This window comes from Cyanistes caeruleus, chromosome 5 (genome assembly GCF_971803275.1).
Source record: "Cyanistes caeruleus chromosome 5, bCyaCae1.hap1.1, whole genome shotgun sequence".
Lineage (NCBI taxonomy): Eukaryota > Metazoa > Chordata > Aves > Passeriformes > Paridae > Cyanistes > Cyanistes caeruleus.
The window spans coordinates 9,890,970-9,910,961 of record NC_141705.1 but is presented as its reverse complement, the minus strand read 5'-3'; the positions used below and the strand labels follow the sequence as shown (position 1 = coordinate 9,910,961).

General features: G+C 42.5%; 3 protein-coding genes across 6 annotated transcripts in view; 2 read left to right on the top strand and 1 right to left on the bottom strand.

The window, feature by feature from the left end:
* The window catches only part of LOC111928414 (uncharacterized), a 48,638-nt gene extending 40,288 nt beyond the window's left edge, over nucleotides 1–8,350 (bottom strand). For 2 of the 4 annotated variants that reach the window (XR_015287626.1, XR_015287628.1), the window contains exon 1: nucleotides 8,038–8,350. The gene's annotated coding sequence lies outside the window, so the exon portion shown is untranslated. The remainder of the gene's footprint in view (nucleotides 1–8,037) is intronic. The other 2 variants (XR_015287627.1, XR_015287629.1) reach the window with 2 other exon arrangements.
* LOC111928230 (C-C motif chemokine 3-like) lies at nucleotides 4,465–7,519 on the top strand. The gene is made up of 3 exons (XM_023925575.2): nucleotides 4,465–6,157; nucleotides 6,398–6,506; nucleotides 6,685–7,519. The coding sequence occupies exons 1-3, from the start codon at nucleotides 6,061–6,063 to the stop codon at nucleotides 6,776–6,778; spliced, it is 300 nt and encodes a 99-aa protein (XP_023781343.2). The 5' UTR covers nucleotides 4,465–6,060; the 3' UTR covers nucleotides 6,779–7,519.
* LRPAP1 (LDL receptor related protein associated protein 1) lies at nucleotides 8,323–19,607 on the top strand. The gene is made up of 8 exons (XM_023925574.2): nucleotides 8,323–8,571; nucleotides 12,408–12,552; nucleotides 12,885–13,009; nucleotides 14,347–14,467; nucleotides 15,346–15,504; nucleotides 16,034–16,116; nucleotides 16,996–17,172; nucleotides 17,489–19,607. The coding sequence occupies exons 1-8, from the start codon at nucleotides 8,392–8,394 to the stop codon at nucleotides 17,552–17,554; spliced, it is 1,056 nt and encodes a 351-aa protein (XP_023781342.2). The 5' UTR covers nucleotides 8,323–8,391; the 3' UTR covers nucleotides 17,555–19,607.
* The last annotated feature ends 385 nt before the right edge of the window (nucleotides 19,608–19,992 follow it).

Sequence of the window (19,992 nt, the reverse complement as noted above, 5' to 3'; positions counted from 1 at the left end):
ATCATTCTTTTCATTTAACCACTTTTCCCCAGAAAGCAATTTTCTTGACAATTACCCTGATTTCTTTTCTTATGGTAGCCTATCTTGCAACAGCATTCAATTGAAAAAGAGAGGATAACAGGATGCCAGCAGCTAGTACAGCCTTTTCTGCCTCTCCTTTGCTTTCTGACCCAGTCTGTGGCAAAGAAAGTCAGTTCAATCATCCCTCCCATAACACACACTCACCATTTCTATTCTATTTGTAAACTCAGTGCTCCTTGCTGTGTTATAAAGCCCTAGCTGCTCTCCTTTGCAGCACACCTCTACCTGGATAATGTGTACTCCAGGCAAGGAACAAGCCTTGCCTTCTGGCTCCTAAGTCCTTCTTCAGGCTGCTGCACACAGGAACTTACAAATCTATGAGAATTTCTCCCATTCTTAAGAATGATATCATCTCATCCCCCTCTGCAATTATTGTCCTTTTGGGTTCATTCCTCTTGAGCAGATTTTCAGCCACTGCTACTCAGGCTTTGTACATCTGAATGTCTCATAGCCAACAAGGATAACAAAATACCCTGCAATCAGTGTTTGGGTGGTAGAGTCCTAACTCAACTGCAGTTTCTCCCTCCTTGAGGAATTCTCTGTGATGCCCACTAGGAAGCACTAAGATCTCAGACATAGCAAGGGATGCAGATTTTTTTCTAGCTCTGAAATCCTCCCTTTGAACCTTCCATAGGAAGAGTAGTTATTTCAGCTGGACTGGAAGAACCCATCTGCTTATTTGCTCCATTTTCTACAGCTCCCATGACCCTTCTTCTGCCTAAATAGCTGAAAATTCAGGAACAGTAATGAGAATGAAACGTAATGAGAATTAAAACTACTCCTTTTAACATTCTCAGGTGTTCATGCCGCAGCTTATAATACTCTAAAATGCCAAGCCACTGCTGAAGACTGCTCACCAAACAGTAAATTCCCTGTATAACAAAAACCTGAAAAAATATTGCTGCTTCTCTTCACGAGTTCTGATAACAAACATGCCAGAAAATAGAGATGCTTCTGTATGTCTCAACAGATTTAAAAAAAGATACTGAGCTACAACTGAATACAGTATATAGCTACAAGAGGAAGAAGAAGAAAGTAAGCAAGGCAGAGAAGCAAGAGGCAGAAATTATTCATGGCAGCAGGACACGCAGCTGTACTTGCTGAAAACCTCCTACTGTCACAGCTCACCGTGAAAATCAGCACTGCAGAAGCCATTGGCACTGCTGTCCTACATTTTTGAGGAGAAATGGGGATCAAGTGAAACTGCAATCATACTTGGAAGGAGCCCCTAACTAAATTCCTGATGAAAAGGACACAGTTGCTCTGATAGAAAACTGATCTAAAGGAGCACATCTGTCAGGTTTGTTTCTATAGTGCACTGTCACATTCCATAAAGGATTCAGGAGGAATGGAGTTACAATCTGTTATCTATAATAGGATGATGAGAGAAAAATACAACACTTAAGTATATGGTTTTCAAGGGGATGGCGCATGGCATTCTTCAGAATACTTTTTGTAATTCCATGTTCTGTTCCACTGAATGCCTCTTGCACTTTTTCTGTTTTGAACTAGACCCAACCATGAGTTCCACTGATGGGCTTCATCTCAGAGGAGCAGCACTTTACAAGCAGGTGAGATACCTGTTAGCAGTTCATTTGTTCATTTTACATTCATTGTTTATTTTATACTAATAATCTACAGCCCAAATTCTATTCAAAAATTATACCTATACACTTACTACTAAAAATGTAAGGAGTCTCACAACAGTGTAGTCCATGGATTATAAAACATTAGTACCAGAATTATGAATCAAAGATGGTTTCTGGAATTCTGAGTTCCTGAGAAAAGATCTCTCAATTTCAAATCTTGAACATATTCAGTACCTAAACACCATCTCATTGAAACAAGTTAAGATTCCACCTAAAAAATCTTCTAAAAAATTCCCTGCACACTTAAAAAAAAAAACAAAAAAAAAGCTATCTAGAGCTGCAGTCAGAAGCACTAAAACAAAGAGCCAAGAATGTCAGTGAGTTCTTTGTTTCTTCTCAAACCAAGTCGTGGTTCACTTTAATAATCTGTAAAGATAATTGCTGAAAGGGCAGAATTGATAAGTTGGTTTTCATACACTTATCTTCAGCATCAGCCTTAAACAATTTAGCTGAGGAAGTAATTTCAGGAGGAAAAGGGCAATAGTAAGCTGTTATAACTTCTGAAAATTAACTACTCTGGAGGGATGTCTGCATAACATTATACCAACACTTGCTTTTTTTCTTCCACTAAAATTAAGTGCATAGAGGAAATAACCCACTTTATGAGAATACATATTTTAAAACAAATTCCAAACTGGTTAGTTCTCTTTGATGTTCCAGTAATTCACACTAAAGACATAGGTAAGAAGGGAATGTAAAAACAAGTTATTTCCCCAGTTCATCTTTTTGGCATGTTATGTAATTCATATTTTCTGCAGTCTGACATTGTTTAACTTTCTGTTTGAATGCACAGAATTAAATCCAAGGAAAATAAAAAGCTGTTTCACAAAAAGTTACATAGATTAATTTAAATGCAAAAAAAAAGGCTCATTCACACTACAACAGAGTAGTTTTCCTACAATTCAAACTTGGAACAAAGCAGACATAAAACTTCTGATGCTGGAAAAGGACACATTCTCTGGGTTTGCTTAGACAGGAAAGTGAGAGTGACCCATGCAGAGAATCATGGAGACAGAAGCTGTGACGCAGCCTGCTCTTCTGTGAGCTGAAGACAGAGTTTTCCCAGAGAAGGCAGGTTTACAGCAATGTCTCAGGTACAGCTGTCAGCCTCTGGGCCACTGAGGGATGAGTGTGTAAAGTGCTTTTAAGACAACTGTGACTTTCCACCCCAGTGAGCTATTGCAGATGCCTCAAGGGAATATCACAACAATGCAGGTCCTTTTAGCCCTGCTGAAGTAGTCAAAATTTATGTCTAAAAGATGATCCTGACCTTGGTCTGAGATTTACAGAACAGCATCCAGTGAAAGAACAGGCTTAATCTCTTGACAAACAGGATTGTATTTTCAATGAGAGAGCTCAGCTCAATTAGTCCAGCTACGTAACTCTAACTGTCTTGTCCTGGAAAACTTAAAGCACATCTGAACAAATTATCTTTAATTTAAGGTGAATTACAGTACAAAGAGCTACATATCTCCAAAAAATCAATGTATAAGATTCACAAAGATGTTTTCTCTCTTATTCCTAAAAGAAATTAAAATAAGCAATAGGTTATTTTGCTCACAAAACCATAGTGAGAGATGGATGCCAGGCACAGAGAATGATTTGTATCACCAAGTAAAGACAGCCAGGTATCTCCAAAACTATCTTGATTTGTAAAGCTCCTGTGCTATCAATTCCTAACATTAACCCAGGAGAGTTTGTCAAGAATGAACCTGGATCTGCACAGGGCCAAAAAGCCTTCAAACTATTAATACCTAATCCAAAATATAAAAAACCCCTGCAGGCACAAGCAGAGCCAGTAGGATTCCACAGGGTTAAGGTACTCAAATATTTTTTTCACTGCTGAGTGAGTTCAGTTTGTCCAGCCTGGAGAAGAAAAGGCTTTCAGGGGACCTTAGAGCAGCTTCCAGTGCCTAGAGAGCCCCTGCAAGAGGGCTGGAGAGGGACTCTTAATCAAGGAGCATAGTGACAGATAAAATTGCTACTTTCTCCTTTGTTTTCCCCTTTTGCCAGTCTTGCCTTGATTTTCCCTGGGGCTCTTGTTATGGAGCTGCATGTACCAGCCTGGCTCTTGACAGGTTTAGGGTCTGGCCAGTCCATGCCAGGGACCAAATGGAATCTGAAAGTCACAACATGGTGGCTGGTGCTTCCCCTTCTGTGGCTTCCTTGCCTTCACCAGCTCAGCAAATCTGGGTTTTCATGACAATGTCCTTGTTACAACACACTCATTTTCTCTCCACTTCCCCATTATGATGCTCTTATCTTCTTACCATTTCCCCATCTGAGGCCCATCTATGTGATCCCAGCATTGCTGAGTCCTCCCAGAAGCCAGGTATGATCTCCCTCCCCAGAAGACAGCCCCATCCCCTTTGATGGGACACCCAAGTCCATGTGGAGAGCTGGGAGTGGGTGCTGTCAAAGCAGCAGGTGGGATACTCCTGTGCACCTCTCCCCCACAGAAATGAAGCATCAGGTCCCCAAGGAGGAAGGTGAGTGCAGAACATCCCCCTGAGCACCTGCCAGAGCAGATTTTAGCTGGTACCCAGCTGTGCAAGCAGAGGCCCCTGAACTGTGGAAGGTGCTCTGGTCTCTCCCTCATCCAGTTTCTGGTATTAACCCCACTGGTACCCCAGCACATTCTATGGGAGACACTGGTGCACCTCCAGGCACTGTTCAGGCTGTGCCAGTGAGCTGACAGCAAGGTCACTGTGCCAGCAGGACAGGCTCAGTGTCCACCAGAATGGATTGGAGAGTTCCCAGAGATGACACTCCATGGCCCCCAGCCCCACACCTCCAACAGTCCCTGGCACACACTCTCTTTTCCCCTCCTGCAGTACCAGGCCAGAAAGCTGAGCCAGACAAGGACCAATGAAGAGGGATTTTACAACTTTTCCCTGAAAACCAGCAGGAGCTGACACAGTTGGCGCAGAAAGTGAGGTTAGGGGTTTTCATGCCCCTGGCAGTGCACAGGCCAACAACCCAGCAGGGACTCTCTGGTAGCCAGCTGCAAACCACCCACTCGACCCTCATTTACCCAAAGAGGTTCATTTTTGCAGAAATTAGGTATTTTGAGAGGGTACATGATTTTATCAATGGTCCCTGTGGCTAGTGGTTCTCACTAACCAGGAAGCCCACGAGCAGTGCTGGGCAAGGGGTAACCAGGCTCCCCAGGGCCTGCACCTGCCAGCTGGGGGGTACCTCAGACACACCACTACAGCAAAATTCTTGCTTGACAAAGGTAGGATACAATCAATTCCTAAAGACCCCAACAGTGCACACTCAGAAAGCAAGCTACAAAACTTGCTGCTTCCTCCTTCCTTTCCTGTGCCTGGCCTTGTTCTGCTTTTCCTCAGAACTCTGGTCAGCAAATTTCATGTCCCAGCCTGGCTCTCAGCCATCAGGTCATTGCAGCAATAGCAGGGCTCACCTCACGGGGACCTGGGCTCTGGCCATTCCCACCAAACACTCACATGGAATCTGAAAGTTGCAGATCTGTGGCCAGCGCTTCCCCTTCTGGGGTTTCTAGCTAAACTGGGAAATTCTGGCATAATTTTGCTATCATGATGCACTCATTTTCTCTCCTTGAAACTCTGGGTGAATAGGAGGGAAGAAGCAGCAGGGACTGAGCATTGTGTAGAGGAAAACCCTGCAGCCACCCCAGCTCTAGCCCTGCTTGTGTTCCCTCAGCCCCTGCAGCACCAAGAAGTCCACAGAAACTATAGGATCATTTACATTGGAAAAGACCTTTAAGAACATCAAGTCCAACCATTAATCCAGGTTACAAAGTCACCACTAAACTATGTCCCTAAGCATCACATGTCTTTTAAATGTCTTTAGGGATGGTTACTCCACCACTTCCCTGGGCAGCCTGTTCCAGTGCTTGACAACCCTTTCAGAGAAGAACGTTTTCATAACATGCCCTGGTTCAATGTGAAGCCATTTCACCTCATCCTTGTCACTTGTTACCTGAACAAAGAGAGAACCTCCACCTCACTACAGCCCTCCCTTCAAGAAGTTGCAGAGAGCAGTAAGGTTCCCCTCAGGGGGTCTCCTCTTCTACTGTCAAATAAACCCAGCGCCTTCAGCTGCTCCTCGTAAGACTTGTTCTCTCTTGAATCTGAAAATCGCAGCCCTGTGGCTGGCACTTCCCTTTCTGCAGTTTCTTTACATAATTTTCCTGGTATGATACACTCATTTTCTTTCTTGAAACCCTGTGCCCACCCAGTGGTGGTGGTATAAAAGGAGGTAGCAGGGGCTACAGTGCAGGGGAGAGCCTTACAGACACCCCAGCTCCAGCCTCACTTGTGCCTGCCTCAGTCCTCCCAGCATCATGAGGGTCCTGGCTGTTCTGCTCCTTGTGGCCATCTGCTCCCTGGCTGAGGCTGATGTCAGAGTCTCCAGGAATGCTGCACTTTTCCAGAAGGACGGTAGGCTTTCCTTCCCCAGGAGAGAGCCCCATTCCCACTGATTAGACCCTCATGCCCATGGAGAAGGCTGGGAGCAGATGGTCATCACCTGTGCAGGGACTAAGCCTCAGAGACGGAGCTTTCCAGGGGATGATCCCAGAGCACTCAGCATGGGTGATGATGGCAAATCCCCTGGGAGCCACAGGCAGAGCCTCTGCCACAGTGTGGGGTCTCACTGGGCCCATCTCTCTGCCCCCACAGAAAGCATACCCATCTCCTGCTGCCTCGCCTACATTTCACGCCCCATTCCACCCTGGATAATCCGCTCTGCCTACAGGACCAGCAGCAGCTGCGTAACGCAAGCCGTGGTGTAAGTACCAAACATTGCCTGGGTGCAGGGTGCACCAGCCAGGGCAGCACCCCAAGGGTGTTTAAGGTTGTCCTGGATGGGGAAGGGCAGGGACAACCAGGGTGCTACCAGCGAGACCTAATGCAGGCACCCTGATGCCCTGGCTGAGTGCCTCAACACTGATTTGTTTCCCCAACAGCCTGGTCACCAAGAACGGGAGGGAGGTGTGTGTGGACCCCACTGCTCGTTGGGTGCAGATATACCTGAAGCACTTGGAGCTTCTGGAGCACTGACTCTCTGCTGCTTCCCCCGGGCAGTGGGCTCGGCCCCCCGCACAAGACATGCAATAATAGTGCTTAAGCTGCATCCTTCTTCAAAGGGAAAATTTATTACAATTGGCCCCTCTCTATTTCTAAAATTTTTTAGTGTAGCTAAAAAACTCAGGCAATCAAATGCATAAAGCTGTGCATAAGTACACTCAAAACAAGAAGAAGAAACCTGTTGGAGTTTATAGAGCATAGAAGTTGAATTTATCAGGAGAGAGACTGAAAACTCAATCAGTATTTCAAAGGGAAAACCACCTATTCCAAAATTACTCATGAATATATGTACACTATAATAATGAGACTAAAAGAAGCACCAAATCCTAAAACTGATGTGTAGAGCTGCAGAAGATTTGGGCAAGGCTGATGGGCTTCTTTCCGCATAATCTGTTTGCTGTACTTCCACGTGTACTTCAAAGCTTGTTTCAACTTCAATAGTGTTCAATGCAATGTATGGTGCAATGCTTTTGCCCACTTCTGCAATTCAGTCTTATAGTAACAGTTTCTAGATTAATAACATTGAAAATCTCCAATTTAGGAAAAGTGTGAAAGAGAAAACACAAGACTTATATTACTTACAAGACAAATATGACAGTCTGGTAAAAATCCTCCCTGGGACACTGTTTTTGCAAATCTCTTTATAGTTTAGGCAATCTGTTTGTTCTTATATATACACCAACCCCGGATTAAATACTCTGCATTTTCACAGCATCGTGGAGGTTTGTTTTTTTCCTTAATACAGTTTGACTTAATCCCCTCCCAAAACCACCTGTTGACCATTGAAATCTTTGGCTGGCTCCTTGAGGAGGACACACTGAGGCAGGAGGCTGGCCCCACCAGGACTGGCTCCCCGGCCCAAGAGTTGCACTGTGAGCACATAGCACCGAGCCCAGAGCCATTCCCACACTTCACCCCTGGAGAACAACCCAACCTCCGTGTCCCTGCATCCTCCTGCCCACACCACCACCCATCCCTCTGGGCTGTCCCTCTGGGCTGTCCCTCTGGGCTGTCCCTCTGGGCTGTCCCTCTGGGCTGTCCCTCTGGGCTGTCCCTCTGGGCTGTCCCTCTGGGCTGTCCCTCTGGGCTGTCCCTCTGGGCTGTCCCTCTGGGCTGTCCCTCTGGGCTGTCCCCCTAGTGTTCTTCTCTGCCACCACCAAGGGAGCACGGGGGAACCGGTGCCCACTCTTGCCTTCCGTCCTCCCCGAGTTGCCTTTTCCTTTTCTGTGTACCTTGGATATTGTTAAAATCTGTAAACTTTGTTTGATGAAAGTAGTGGTGTTCGAACCCGCTGTGTCCCCTCGTTCTCGCACAGCTGACATCAACACCGACTGCTGGGGGGGAAACTACGCATAAAACGTGCCACGTTCGGCATAATTTGTAAAGCAAGCACCGAGGAGAACGGCACGAAGATAAACAGCTCAAACATAAGTTCCCTCACTCCCCACACCCCAAACCACCTCTGCATTTCCAGCCCTGGCCGGCCTGGCCTCCGCTCTCCCAGCACCGACCCTCCCTCCCGGCCGGGGAGGGTACGCGGGGCCCGCACGGCATCTCGGGAGTTGTAGTTCCCCGCCCGGCTCGACATGGCGGCTGTGCGGGTGCTGCCGGCCCTCACTGCCGCGCTGCTCCTGGCTGCCGCCGGCCAGGCTAGCAAGTACTCCCGGGAGGCCAACGAGGGGCTGGCGGCACCCGGCGAGAAGCGACGGGAGACCGGGGAGTTCCGGGTGGTGAGGCTGAACCAGATCTGGGAGAAGGCGCAGCGGGTGAGTGGGGCGGTGCGGGGCGATGGCGGTGCTCCGAGGGGGGCCCGAGGTCGGGCCCGGCCGCTTCAGACATTCATTCCGCGTCAGGGAGACGGGGACGAGCGGGGAGTGTCAGGAGACACCGAGGCTGCCTGGCTCGGGGCTGCGGTGGCTTTTGTTCTGTTCTCGGGCACGGCTGTCCCGACCGTGGCGCAGCGAGGGCTGCGCTCAGCCCCGCGCCCGGCGCTGTCCCGGCGGCGGGGAGCAGCTTTCTCCCGGGCCCGGGGACGTGTAGCTGAGTCCTGGGAAGTGCTGGCCTGCCCGTGTTTATATACAGCACCTAATCCACATAGCCAGGAAGCGGGAGAGAGGGGAAGCCCCTCTGGTGCCATAGAGGATCTGCGGCTGGCTCCAGCGCTCGCTGGTTGAATGTTTCAGCCGTGTTCAGGACTGCGATACCCTCATGTGGGTGCGGGCGGTGGCCTCGGTTCCAGAAGTTCACTGCAGGAGAAGCCCCTCCACCCTGGCGGTTCTGTCAGCTACATTCCCATCGAGTGCTGTAGACAAATGCAAGAGGACCAGCAAATGGGTATCACCATTCCCAGATGAGAGCCTTGATTTTGACACTGATTCTTGAGTTTCTTTCACACTGGACTACAAAAAATATTTAAAGTGAAAATAAAATCAAATTATTTCATTACAGTGAGAATATTTACTTAGAACTAAAAAGAACAGCTCCAACAGGAGGAGAAGTATGCGCTGTACATATCCCTTGAATATTGCGGATCATGGGAATTAAGGTCGTGACCAGCAATGATTCAGTTCTTTCAGGCAAAGAAATACAGTTAATATTAATTTTAGATCTTCTGTATCCTGGATAGCCTGAGCTATTGAATTGGAGGTAGGGCATCCTTGGATTCAGCCAAAAACTAGAATTCTGCCATAGTGCTGCCTCCCAGTGTGCTAGAGGAAGGTATCAAAAATACCCTTTCCTCGATGGGAGAAGGATGGAATAGGGCATAGGAAAGCGTGTGTTAATGAAACTCCAGCTGATGAACTGACAGCTGAAAAAGAAACAGCACTGGGACTAGAGATAATCTATAGTAATAGTAATGTCAGTTACCTCTCACCTTTCCAATTACAGTCTTTTCTCATGTTCATACCTGGCTCTTCTGGAATTAAAATTTGAGGTGCTTTTCATCATCTTTGTTAAGATACTAAAATATAAAATGGATTATCTGCCAGTAAAAAACTAAGGCTTAGTAAATTCTATATGTGTGGGATAGATTAGAGATGCAAAACCTACTTGAACTAAATTTGCCAACATCTAAATTTCACTTTGAGTACAACTGTCAACCAGTGTGTGTTTTATAAACTGATTTTTCAGTATGTCTGGGCAATATATGAAATAAGAGGAAAACTATGCCTTTGTGTTACATCTGCTTTGAAATACTTCCATAATAAATTTGTAGTAAAGAGCTCTTTCCTTTTGGAGGCAAGAGTGTAGGTAAGGATGTAGCAGGTAATGATTGCAGCCAGCCCAACAGCAAATGATGTAATTGTAATGTTTGACAAATTTCCAGCATTTATTCTCAGAATTGCCAGGTACCTATGTTGGATGTTAATGTCCAGGCAGCATAAGGAATGAGTTTAAGGAGCTTGTTGCTTGGTTATTTAATCATTAAACTTAACTTTTCACCTCTGCTTCTAGTTAGTTATTCCAGCATGTGAGTGATGTTAGTAAAGTGATGAGGAGTTGACCGTTGATATTTTTTACCTGGTGTAGTCAGGGTCCAACATGGGATAAAGTGAAAGGAAGTAGTTTTTGAACTGAATACTTTAACTGATGTATTCACTCTGTATGACATAAATGGGGCAGGCAAGGAGCTTCCAAAAGGTTTCAAAGGATTTATAATGCTTACAAGGAGAGTTACTTCGGTTTCCTACTAAATTATAATGAGAATTAGAAAAATACTGCTCTAATTGGGAGATATTTGAACAGAATCTTGTTTTCTCTTAAGGGACAATGGGCTTAATGTAGTTTCTTAGTTTTTATTAAGACTTTAACATGTTTGATTGATGATGTCTCTAAACTTCCTGGTTAGAAGTTCTGGTATTCTTTTCTATAACTTTTAGAAAACAGGAAGCTGTACATGTTTATGGGTTTGCACTAACTGCAGAGGGACTCTAACAGAAATTGCACTGTGTAGTCTTTTATACAATAGTGGGTTTCTGATGACAAGGTCACATATAAAAGATTTTACTGTATCTGCAGTACTTATGAGCTAAATTACTTATCTAATTATGCTTGGCTATTTATTCCTGTATTTCCTCAACCCAACTACATGATGTCCACACTACTTGAATGCTATATTACATGACTACCAAAATGCTTGGCCATTCCCTTCACAATTTGTGGCAAACCTTTCACTCAGTCTTGAAGCTTTAGAGCACGATTCTTGCTGAGGAAAAATGTTGATACTTGGTGCCACTGCAGTAGTGACCTTGGGCTGTCTAGGTAATCCTGTACCAGAAAAGCAAATAAATACATGATTAAGGTTTTTCTTTTACTTTAGCACATACTAAGAACCATAAATAAAGTGGTTCCTTCTAAGTGCTTTGTTTCTATAAAGCAGTTCCCCAAAAGTAGATGGTAAAGAAGGCAACAGAGACACTCCTTTGCTTTAGTATTAGAGGGATCTGAAGGTTTATTGTGTTTTATAAGTATTCTATTTAACTGTGATTCTAACTACTCTAGGTTTTAGTAATTTCAATAAGCCAAGTACAAAATGCAGAGAAAATAATAGTTTAAAAATCAAAATAATTATATGCAGTGGCACAAGGTTAATTAATAGGACAGCTTATGATGGAAGCATAAACAATGATGTGGATAGTTTCCTGAATTCCTGTCAATAGGAAGTGCATTAGCTCAAAGTAATGACAGTTTTCCCAGTTACTTTAAAATAACCTGCTGACACACAAAGGAGCAGCTGAATCTTTTCAGCATCATTCTGATGTTTAAAAACAATACTGGGTTCTGAGTCTGTGTTCATTAAATATCCTTCCTCACTGAAAATGAGCATTTTTATAATCTGTTTAATGATTAAAAGAAACCTTCAATAGATAAACTTGTCCTAGGACTGACAAGCCCGGGTAGTTTAAGGCTGGTTTTATCTCCTCTCTTCTCTGGGCTTCTCACCTCAACTTCTGTTTGTTGGCGTGCATGTAGACACAGACAAACGTAGTTCTGAAGTGTTAAGATAGTTTGTTACATTTCTTTGTTTTAAACTGAATAACTGAGGTGTCTAAAATCTGGAAGTTCAGGATCAACTCACAGCAGTGCTGCTGTGACAGATTAGTCATTGTTGCTGTTTTCTCTGAAGCTCACAAAATTTCAAGCTGACCTAGCATTCACTTAAACTATTTCTTTTTTCCTATCTTCAGCCTCAATGTCTTACCTTTTTTTTCCTAGTATGTCAGACAGGAATACCTTTAGGTTTTGTATGTTTTAATGCACATAAACCATGCAAAGAAATTATCTGAGATTTTTTTTCATCTTGATCATAGTAAAAATTGCTGTTGAAGTGGCTCTTTCATCTGCATGGCCATCCTCAGTAACCTGGTAGACTGAAAAACTGTACTAACCAATAAAGTTTTTCAACTCATTATAACTGTATGGTTGGAAGATGGTCCACAAGAAAGCACATGTGGTTGCAATGGCATGTTGTTTGAGAGGAATTGCTGTGCCATACTGGTTGTTCTGCATCTGTTCTGGTTTCTGAAGGTAGTTTTCTGTAACTCTGAAACAAAAGGGGACTCCAAGTAACTAAATACAAACCTTTGTCTGTTCTTGTTAGCTGCATCTCTCTGCTGTGAAACTGGCAGAGTTGCATAGTGATCTAAAAATACAAGAAAAGGATGAGTTGAGCTGGAAAAAACTGAAGGCTGAAGGTCTGGATGAAGATGGAGAGAAGGAAGCCAAGCTCAGACGCAACTTAAATGGTAAGGTCTGTCTTGGAAAGAAGGAGTTTAAACTTTGCATCAGACACACACATGGTTAGACACTTGTGTTTAAACTATTAAATAACAGTTTGTCTTTCTGGACACTGAGCACACAAGTTCTTTGGAGGCCAGTAGGGAGCTGCAGGAGCCTAACAGATTCCTTTGCTCCAAATAGTTGCAGAAGAGGTCATAGAACCTGGGACACTGTGTTTTGAGCTTTTCCTCTGTCAGCTGTAAAGTCCAGCTCTGCAAGTCACAGATGTAGCCAATCTCTCACCTTCCATACATCCATAGCTGGTTCTCATGTTTCTGTATCTTCTGTTCCCTTGCAGTCATTATGACTAAATATGGAATGAATGGAAAGAAGGACTCTCAACTAGTTGATACCAATTATATTAAAGATGGCACAGAAAGTGACACACTAGATGATCCAAGACTGGAAAAATTATGGAGCAAGGTGAGTAAGATTTCCAGGAATTGGAGTGTAGGAAATTAGTATTTCTTCACTGAACTCTTAGCTGTGTCTTCTGAGAGCACTCAGACTGGGAAATTAATAGCTGAAATTAATACTCTTTTGTTAAGTACTGACCAAGCTGCCTTACTCTGTAGTTCACATCTTCATGCCCTGAGGGTACCCTGCATCCAGACCATCCAGCTGTGGCAGGTTGTCTTTGGCAAATAAAACACCCACATTAGTCTGAAGGGTGGAGCCTGGGTCCCCTCAGCTCAGAGTATTTCCTCACATTTCCCTGAACTCATGGCTTCTCTTAGTATGAATGTCATAGTGTGTGGTGGTTTTCCCAGTTTTCTTATTTCTGTTTATGGATGTTTCTAAAATGATGCATTTAAAATAGAACCATTTTGTAGACCGTCTAAAACTGAAATGAATTGTGGGGAACAGTTTTAAATAAGGACTTTCTCAACCCAGTATTCAACTGAAAAGTTCCAGGATTTGCATTCATGCATAAAAGGGGAAGATGTACTGTCAAGTTTGGGCAGTTAAAAATGGCAAAGTAATCTTCAGAAATTAAATAATTCACATTTTAAGAAGCAACTAGTCAGGTGGATCTAAAGAATTCTCCCATGAGTCTAGTGCAGTGGTAGTAAAGCAGAAAAAAAGATTTGCTGAATTTTAAAATACTACTGTAGCTAGATACAAGCTATCTCCTAGCTCTGGCAAGGAACATCATGTCCTGTGTTTTGGGGAGCAGTAAAATGCAATAGGAGAAATATTCCCTAAGCAAAAATAAAGGGTCTGAATAGGTTTCAAAAATACTCACTTTTGATCAGGCATTGCAGCAAGTATGCCACCAGATTTGTGGGTAGTGCCCCAGCTGTCTGGGCAGCACTTCCTTAATAGTTAGAGAGCAAGTGCACTGATAAGTGATAAAATCTTCATGCCAGTAGAGTAAGATGAAGTAAAGACTGTGTTTAATATCAGGCTGCATCCTTCATGCAAGTGGTTCCCTTCCAGTTGTCTGTGGAGCTCCATGGCCCTTATTTCTGTATTAAATTATTTCCCATGGAGTAGGAATGCCAGACACCTTTCACTGGGTAGTCCATAGCAAGTCCAGCTTTATAAGTCTTTTTAAAACTTCTTTTGACACGATTAGAGGCATCTTATCTGTCAACATCTAAGTCCTGACCACATACAAATATTAAGAGAATTTAAACAAAAAGATCTAAAGGAAAGCTGCACTTAATAATGTGCACTAAATGTGGTGAGAAGTGGGATGTTGATGGCACCTGAAAGCACTTGGTCTGTAAAGCATAAAGAGCTGATGTTTCTTTCAGGCCAAGACCTCTGGGAAGTTCTCTGATGAGGAGTTGGATAAGCTTTGGCGAGAATTTAAGCATCACAAAGAAAAGATTCGTGAATACAATATTCTGCTGGAGACTGTGAGCAGAACAGAAGGTGCCTGAACATTTCTCTGATATTTCAAGATCAGTACAACTCTTTTCTCTGTCCATTGTTTCCATGGCTTTCAAATTTCTTTGTAACTCCTGACATTTCTGTCAGAACCGCTTGCAGATACTTCATGGATTTAGTTCGGCATTAGCTGCCAAAATTCTTGCCAGCTGACGGAAATTTTGCCATTTCAGTTTTGTGATTTTGCCTGAATTTCATGCAGGGATGATGCCGTCAGATTAGCAATGATGGCCATTGTAGCTCACAGGAAATGCAGCAAGCAGAAATCCACTGCTGCAAAATGCGGTTCTAAAGTCTGCATAACATGCATGTTTTATCTCACCAAGAGCAGATACTGAATATCTTAGGCACCAAGCCTGAAGTTTATTAGAGCATCAAGGATCTGAACCCAGCTTGCTATAATAATCTGAGCTAAAATTTTTAGAGCTGAAGAATTCTAAAGCTGACAGTTTTGTGTTTGCATTACATAGTCCAAGCTGGAAGCTGCTGAAAATCATTTCACCCTGAGATGTCTTGGTTCATTAAATGTCCAGGGTAGAACTCATTAAACTTCCTTATCCCATTTTCTTGGGAAATGGCTAACCTGGGAAAATTAGAGCATTTCCTTACTATAACTGAGTGGCTGGAAGGGTTAATATATAAAGGCATTTCTGTAACATTACCCTCCAGAACACCAAGGGACATTGATCTGAATACTGACCTGAGAAAGGAATTCTTAAAGTCTGATATTGATTCTTTATTTGTGTTTAACTTAATCCTAAGAATTTAGCTTCTTTTATTCACCTCAAATTTGGGGGATTTTTGGAGTTTCTGACCAATCAAGATTTGGCCCACAATCAATAACATTTACTGTTCTTCAACAGATATCCACAAAAATGTTATCAATCCATCTGAGGAGAACGTGGTGAAAGAGGAAATCTTGCACAACAAACACAGAGAACTCAAGGAGAAGTTAAGAAGCATCAATCAGGGGTTTGAGCGTTTACGTAAAGTCAGTCACCAGGGATATGACACAACCAGTGGTATGATACAGTGGGGTTTGTGCTTATCTGGGATATGTTTAATTTTTTTAAAAATTTAAATCAGTGGGCAAGTAAAAGGGTATAGTCACAGTATCCCAGTGCATCTTGTACCACAATGGGCTGAGGAGATAAGGCCAGCTAGTTCTGTTCAGAACCAAACACTGGGAGCCTAATGAAAGGACACAGTCAGTGTGTTAAGAGGATAGTTCTGTCCTCCATACCCCCGTGAGAAAGGATACTGCCCCAGGAGGGCAAGTAAATGAGACAACATGCAGGGCAAGCAATGCCTTTATCCAGTTCCTCAGGTTTTTTTTGCTTTTAGAAACTTAGTAGTAGAAGTATCTAGTTCTATCCAGTACTTTAATACTTCTCCCTTTGCATCTAGATAGATCTATTAGAAGCGCAGTGCTTATTGTCTCTGCTCTTAATATCTATATGTATGTGAAAAAGCATCTCTTCATCTTTCATAGAAGTTGGGCATTAAAATCGTTGTGTCCAGATTTTCATTTTGTTATATGTGTTTGTTTAGAATTTGAAGAACCAAGAGTGATTGATTTGTGGGACATGGCCAAATCAGCTAATTTCACTGAGAAAGAACTTGAATCTTTTCGGGTAAGTAGAATTCCAGTGACTTCTCTTGCAGAAAGATATTTTACCACAACAAGAAACATTCAGTGTTACTCTGATTGCAGCCACTTCTGTATTACCCTCCAGTCACTATAAAAGTCATGCTGCCTTTTTAATACTTTAGATATATAGACATGTATGTAACTAATCATATGCTGATTCTGTTATAATCAGCAGAATGAAAATTCTGAATCTTCTCAAAACAAGTGTTGCTTATTTTGAATCTGTGAAAGATCAGGCCCTGCTTCTTTGTTGCCAATGCAGCGATCTACCCCTCTTACCCAATGTCTTAATTATGTCCTTGGGAAGCACTGAAATTTGTAGACCCAGCAATTTCCCTCTCATGCCCATGTCTGGTACTGTTAACTTCCCATGTTGGAGCTGTGTTGAGCTGACACAAAACTATTGTGATAAAGACTGCTTTTCAAGGAAATAATACAGAAATTCATTCCTGTGCAGCTCATACTACTTTTAATCAATTCAAGCTGTACAGATAAAAGGTTTTTCTTTTTAATCTGTCTGTTTATCAGATTTAAAAAGAGGCTTTTTAAAAAAATTGTCTGTCTCCCCTCAGTCTACTGTTCTTATACCTAAATTTTTATGTGATGTTCACTGCTCTCATCTTGTGGCACCTCACAGCCACACAGAGTCTTCTTTTGTGGACTCTGCAGTGGGTCAGCACCTGCTTTCCAAATCAATAGTCTGGTGGTGATGGTAATGGATTGTCCAGACATTCTTAAAAAGCAGGGAACTGAAAAAGCTTTCTGTGCCTGACTTAGTAAAGTACCATTAGGAGTGTCTTGGCAAGAGAAAGGAAGGCTTGGAAAGAAATTCCTCTGAAGCTGTGTGTATTTGTTATCTTAGGAGGAGCTGAAACATTTCGAAGCAAAAATTGAAAAGCACCATCATTACCAGAAACAATTAGAGATTTCACACCAGAAACTGAAGCATGTAGAGGGAACTGGAGACAAGGATCATCTGAACAGAAACAAAGAGAAATATGCCATGCTGCAAGAAAAGACAAAAGAACTAGGATATAAGGTCTGTATAAATCCAGTGTTACATACATGTTGAAAGTTCCCCTCAGTAGCAGAGGGGAAGTAGATTATCCAGTGCTGACTTTTCACACAAGCTGAATGACTTCCAGAAGGGGAGTTCAAGGCACATCTGTTCACCACGTTTAATACAGCATACACATAATTGTTTTTTATGAACTTAATCCCAAAAGGCCTGAAATCTTCCTGCTCTCTGCTCTTTCTGTTGTTACAAATACTCATAGCAAAATCTGAATATATTTCTATATTGATAATTTATTGACTTCCTGAAATTTGTTTCACGTGTTTTGTTTTCCTCATAGGTAAAGAAGCACTTGCAAGACTTATCCAGCAGAATCTCTCAAGGTCTTCAACACAATGAACTATAAAAATTTTTCTGCTTCATGGGATCAGTCTATTAACACAAAGCAGTTAATATGATTTTTTGAACAGGGCTTACCAAGGAGACCTTCTGAAATAGTAAGGATTGAACAGATGTGTCCTGTAAGAATTTTTTTTTGACTACTTAATTACCAATTTTGTACTTGCAATATAAAATTAAATAGATTAAATATTAAGGTTACACATCTTTGATCATATAAATATTACATCTGAATCAAGTAGCAGCCTTTGAAATAATCAGCTTTGTCAAAAGGCAAAAGATATGTGAACTCTCAAAGGATTCCTGCTAGTAAAAAAATACTAATCTTATAGTCAGGTAAGGTATTCTTATCAATGAAAGCAGACACTGAGGTACAGGAAGGTTAAACAGAGGCCAGAAAAGTCTTTATTTCAATGCTTGGCCTGTTACATTTCCATTTACTTAAGGTAAAAAATATATTTTTACTGATTTTGAGCAGTGGCTCAGAACTGCACTGCTGCACTGTATATTAGTCTTTCTTGTGGATGGGGGAGGGAGTAAGGAGGGAACAAGTACTGAGGTCAATTTCCACAGTTTAGTTATTGACTAACACTTGTGTGTACGATTATCATGTTCATGGTTGCTTTGGTTTTGCTACACTTGGTCATTAAAAAATCAAAAGAAGATATTGGTGAGGCTTTTTTTTCACCTTCCCTTTCATATAGTGAGAAGTAACCAACACCTGTTTTTTGAGCATGTTGCTAATTCCTGTAATGTTCATCCATACATTAGTTTTTAAGAGAGGAGGGGTAGTTTTGCACCACAAGGATCTGTTTCTATGGTCTGAGTAGACAGAAGGATTTCTAAAGCAGCTTATCTCTGAGTGTCTACTCCAGTGCAATCTCCAGTAAAGATTATTATTACTTCCCCTTTCAAGACCAGATTTTTCTGGTCAGAACTTTGGCAGACATCAGACACCTGGGTTGAAATTGTCTATAATAACAATGCTGACTCTTCATTTCAAATGAAAGTTTCAAATGAAAGTGTTCCAGGAACAAGACCAAGCCCAAGGTCCAGTGTGGGTGAATTACAGCTGCTTGATTGAGGAGCTCTGTCCCTCACAGATGGCAGTGCTGAGGTGTGCTGCATTAGGCAGCTGTCCTCAAGCCTTGCTCTCCCTGCCTCTTCCATGAGAAACACTGAAGAGACACATTCAGTCAGAATAGGCCTCTCATCCTGGGTGATCATGGGTTAAAAGTAAAAGAGTTCTTTACTTAAAAACTGTATCTTCATTTGCAAGTGACTGAAACCAAAACTTTGGTAGCACTGTTACTTTGAGATTTCCTTTGATGCTGGAATCTTTTTTATATTTTTTTCTTTTTTTACTTTTTTAATTTAATGCAAGCTAAGTGTTATTTATATTCCAGAGAATCATTGTCCACCACAACAACAGGCCACCACTAATATTAGCAGTCTCCATAGAGATGGTTCTGTTCATGTAGTTTATGGTATACCTTTGCTTGGCAAGCTAAAAAAAGTAAATCCAAAAATAGCTACAAGTCATTTATGAGAAATTGCTTTGTTGTTTTTTTTTTCAAAATGCTACACAACTGTCTCAAGGACAGAGACTGAGACCCTGAATATCACAAGGGTCTTGGTTTAGGGGTTTGGGCCTAGCTGAGGTGGATGTTTGCTAAGTGATTGTTTGCAGGTGGTTGCACGGTACACTGCTCTCGTTCCTGCTGGTGAGCAGAGGCTTGCAAGATATGGTTTGCTCTGTACCCTACACCTGCCCCCTTTGCAATGGAATTCATCACAATGATCATTAGTCTCCTCTGCTTTTGGCCCTGTGCCCTTTTGGCCCTCGCTTTGTAAAAGACTATGAAAAATACACCCCAAACTTGCCCTCCTTTGAGATCTCCCCAATGGACAGAAGACTCTGCATCGATGGACAGCTGAGTGGACTTCAACATTGGTAGCTATAATCCCCTTAATCTCTTTTTTTTTATGCTTTGCTTTCTCTTCCCTCTATCACATATTAGTGCTGATGAGCACTCAATAAAGTGTGTTTTGCTGTTTAAGTCCCTGGTTTGCTGATAATCTTTTGTACTCTAAGATGGAAAAAATCACAAATCTCACCTTGTGGATCGTGACAAGGGCACAGCACAAAGCTGGGTTTCATCTTCAGTGTGTACCTGAAGTTTATGCTTATATCCTTATCCAAGAATTTGTGAAGAAGTCTGGAGCAGCAGAAGGGGTTGAATTCATGGAATGAATCAGGGTCTGATCAGTTACTAAGTGCAGAGGTGCTTCAGCAGAGGCATTAAAGAGACAATGGCTGAACCAGGCAGTGGCTGTGCTGTGTCTACCTACCACACCATGACAGTAATTGGGCTCAAAGGCCAGGTGGGCTCAAGCAGAGAGAATGCTTGGCAAATGCTGCAAACTACAAGAGGCTGGCAAAAT

Excerpts from the sequence above, each read along its gene's own strand:
- LOC111928230 (XM_023925575.2), top strand. The coding sequence starts at position 6,061 with ATGAGGGTCCTGGCTGTTCTGCTCCTTGTGGCCATCTGCTCCCTGGCT. Across the intron at positions 6,158-6,397 it reads TGCACTTTTCCAGAAGGACG|AAAGCATACCCATCTCCTGC; the intron begins GTAGGCTTTCCT and ends CTGCCCCCACAG. Across the intron at positions 6,507-6,684 it reads TGCGTAACGCAAGCCGTGGT|CCTGGTCACCAAGAACGGGA; the intron begins GTAAGTACCAAA and ends TTTCCCCAACAG.
- LRPAP1 (XM_023925574.2), top strand. The coding sequence starts at position 8,392 with ATGGCGGCTGTGCGGGTGCTGCCGGCCCTCACTGCCGCGCTGCTCCTG. Across the intron at positions 12,553-12,884 it reads GCTCAGACGCAACTTAAATG|TCATTATGACTAAATATGGA; the intron begins GTAAGGTCTGTC and ends GTTCCCTTGCAG. Across the intron at positions 13,010-14,346 it reads TGGAAAAATTATGGAGCAAG|GCCAAGACCTCTGGGAAGTT; the intron begins GTGAGTAAGATT and ends TGTTTCTTTCAG.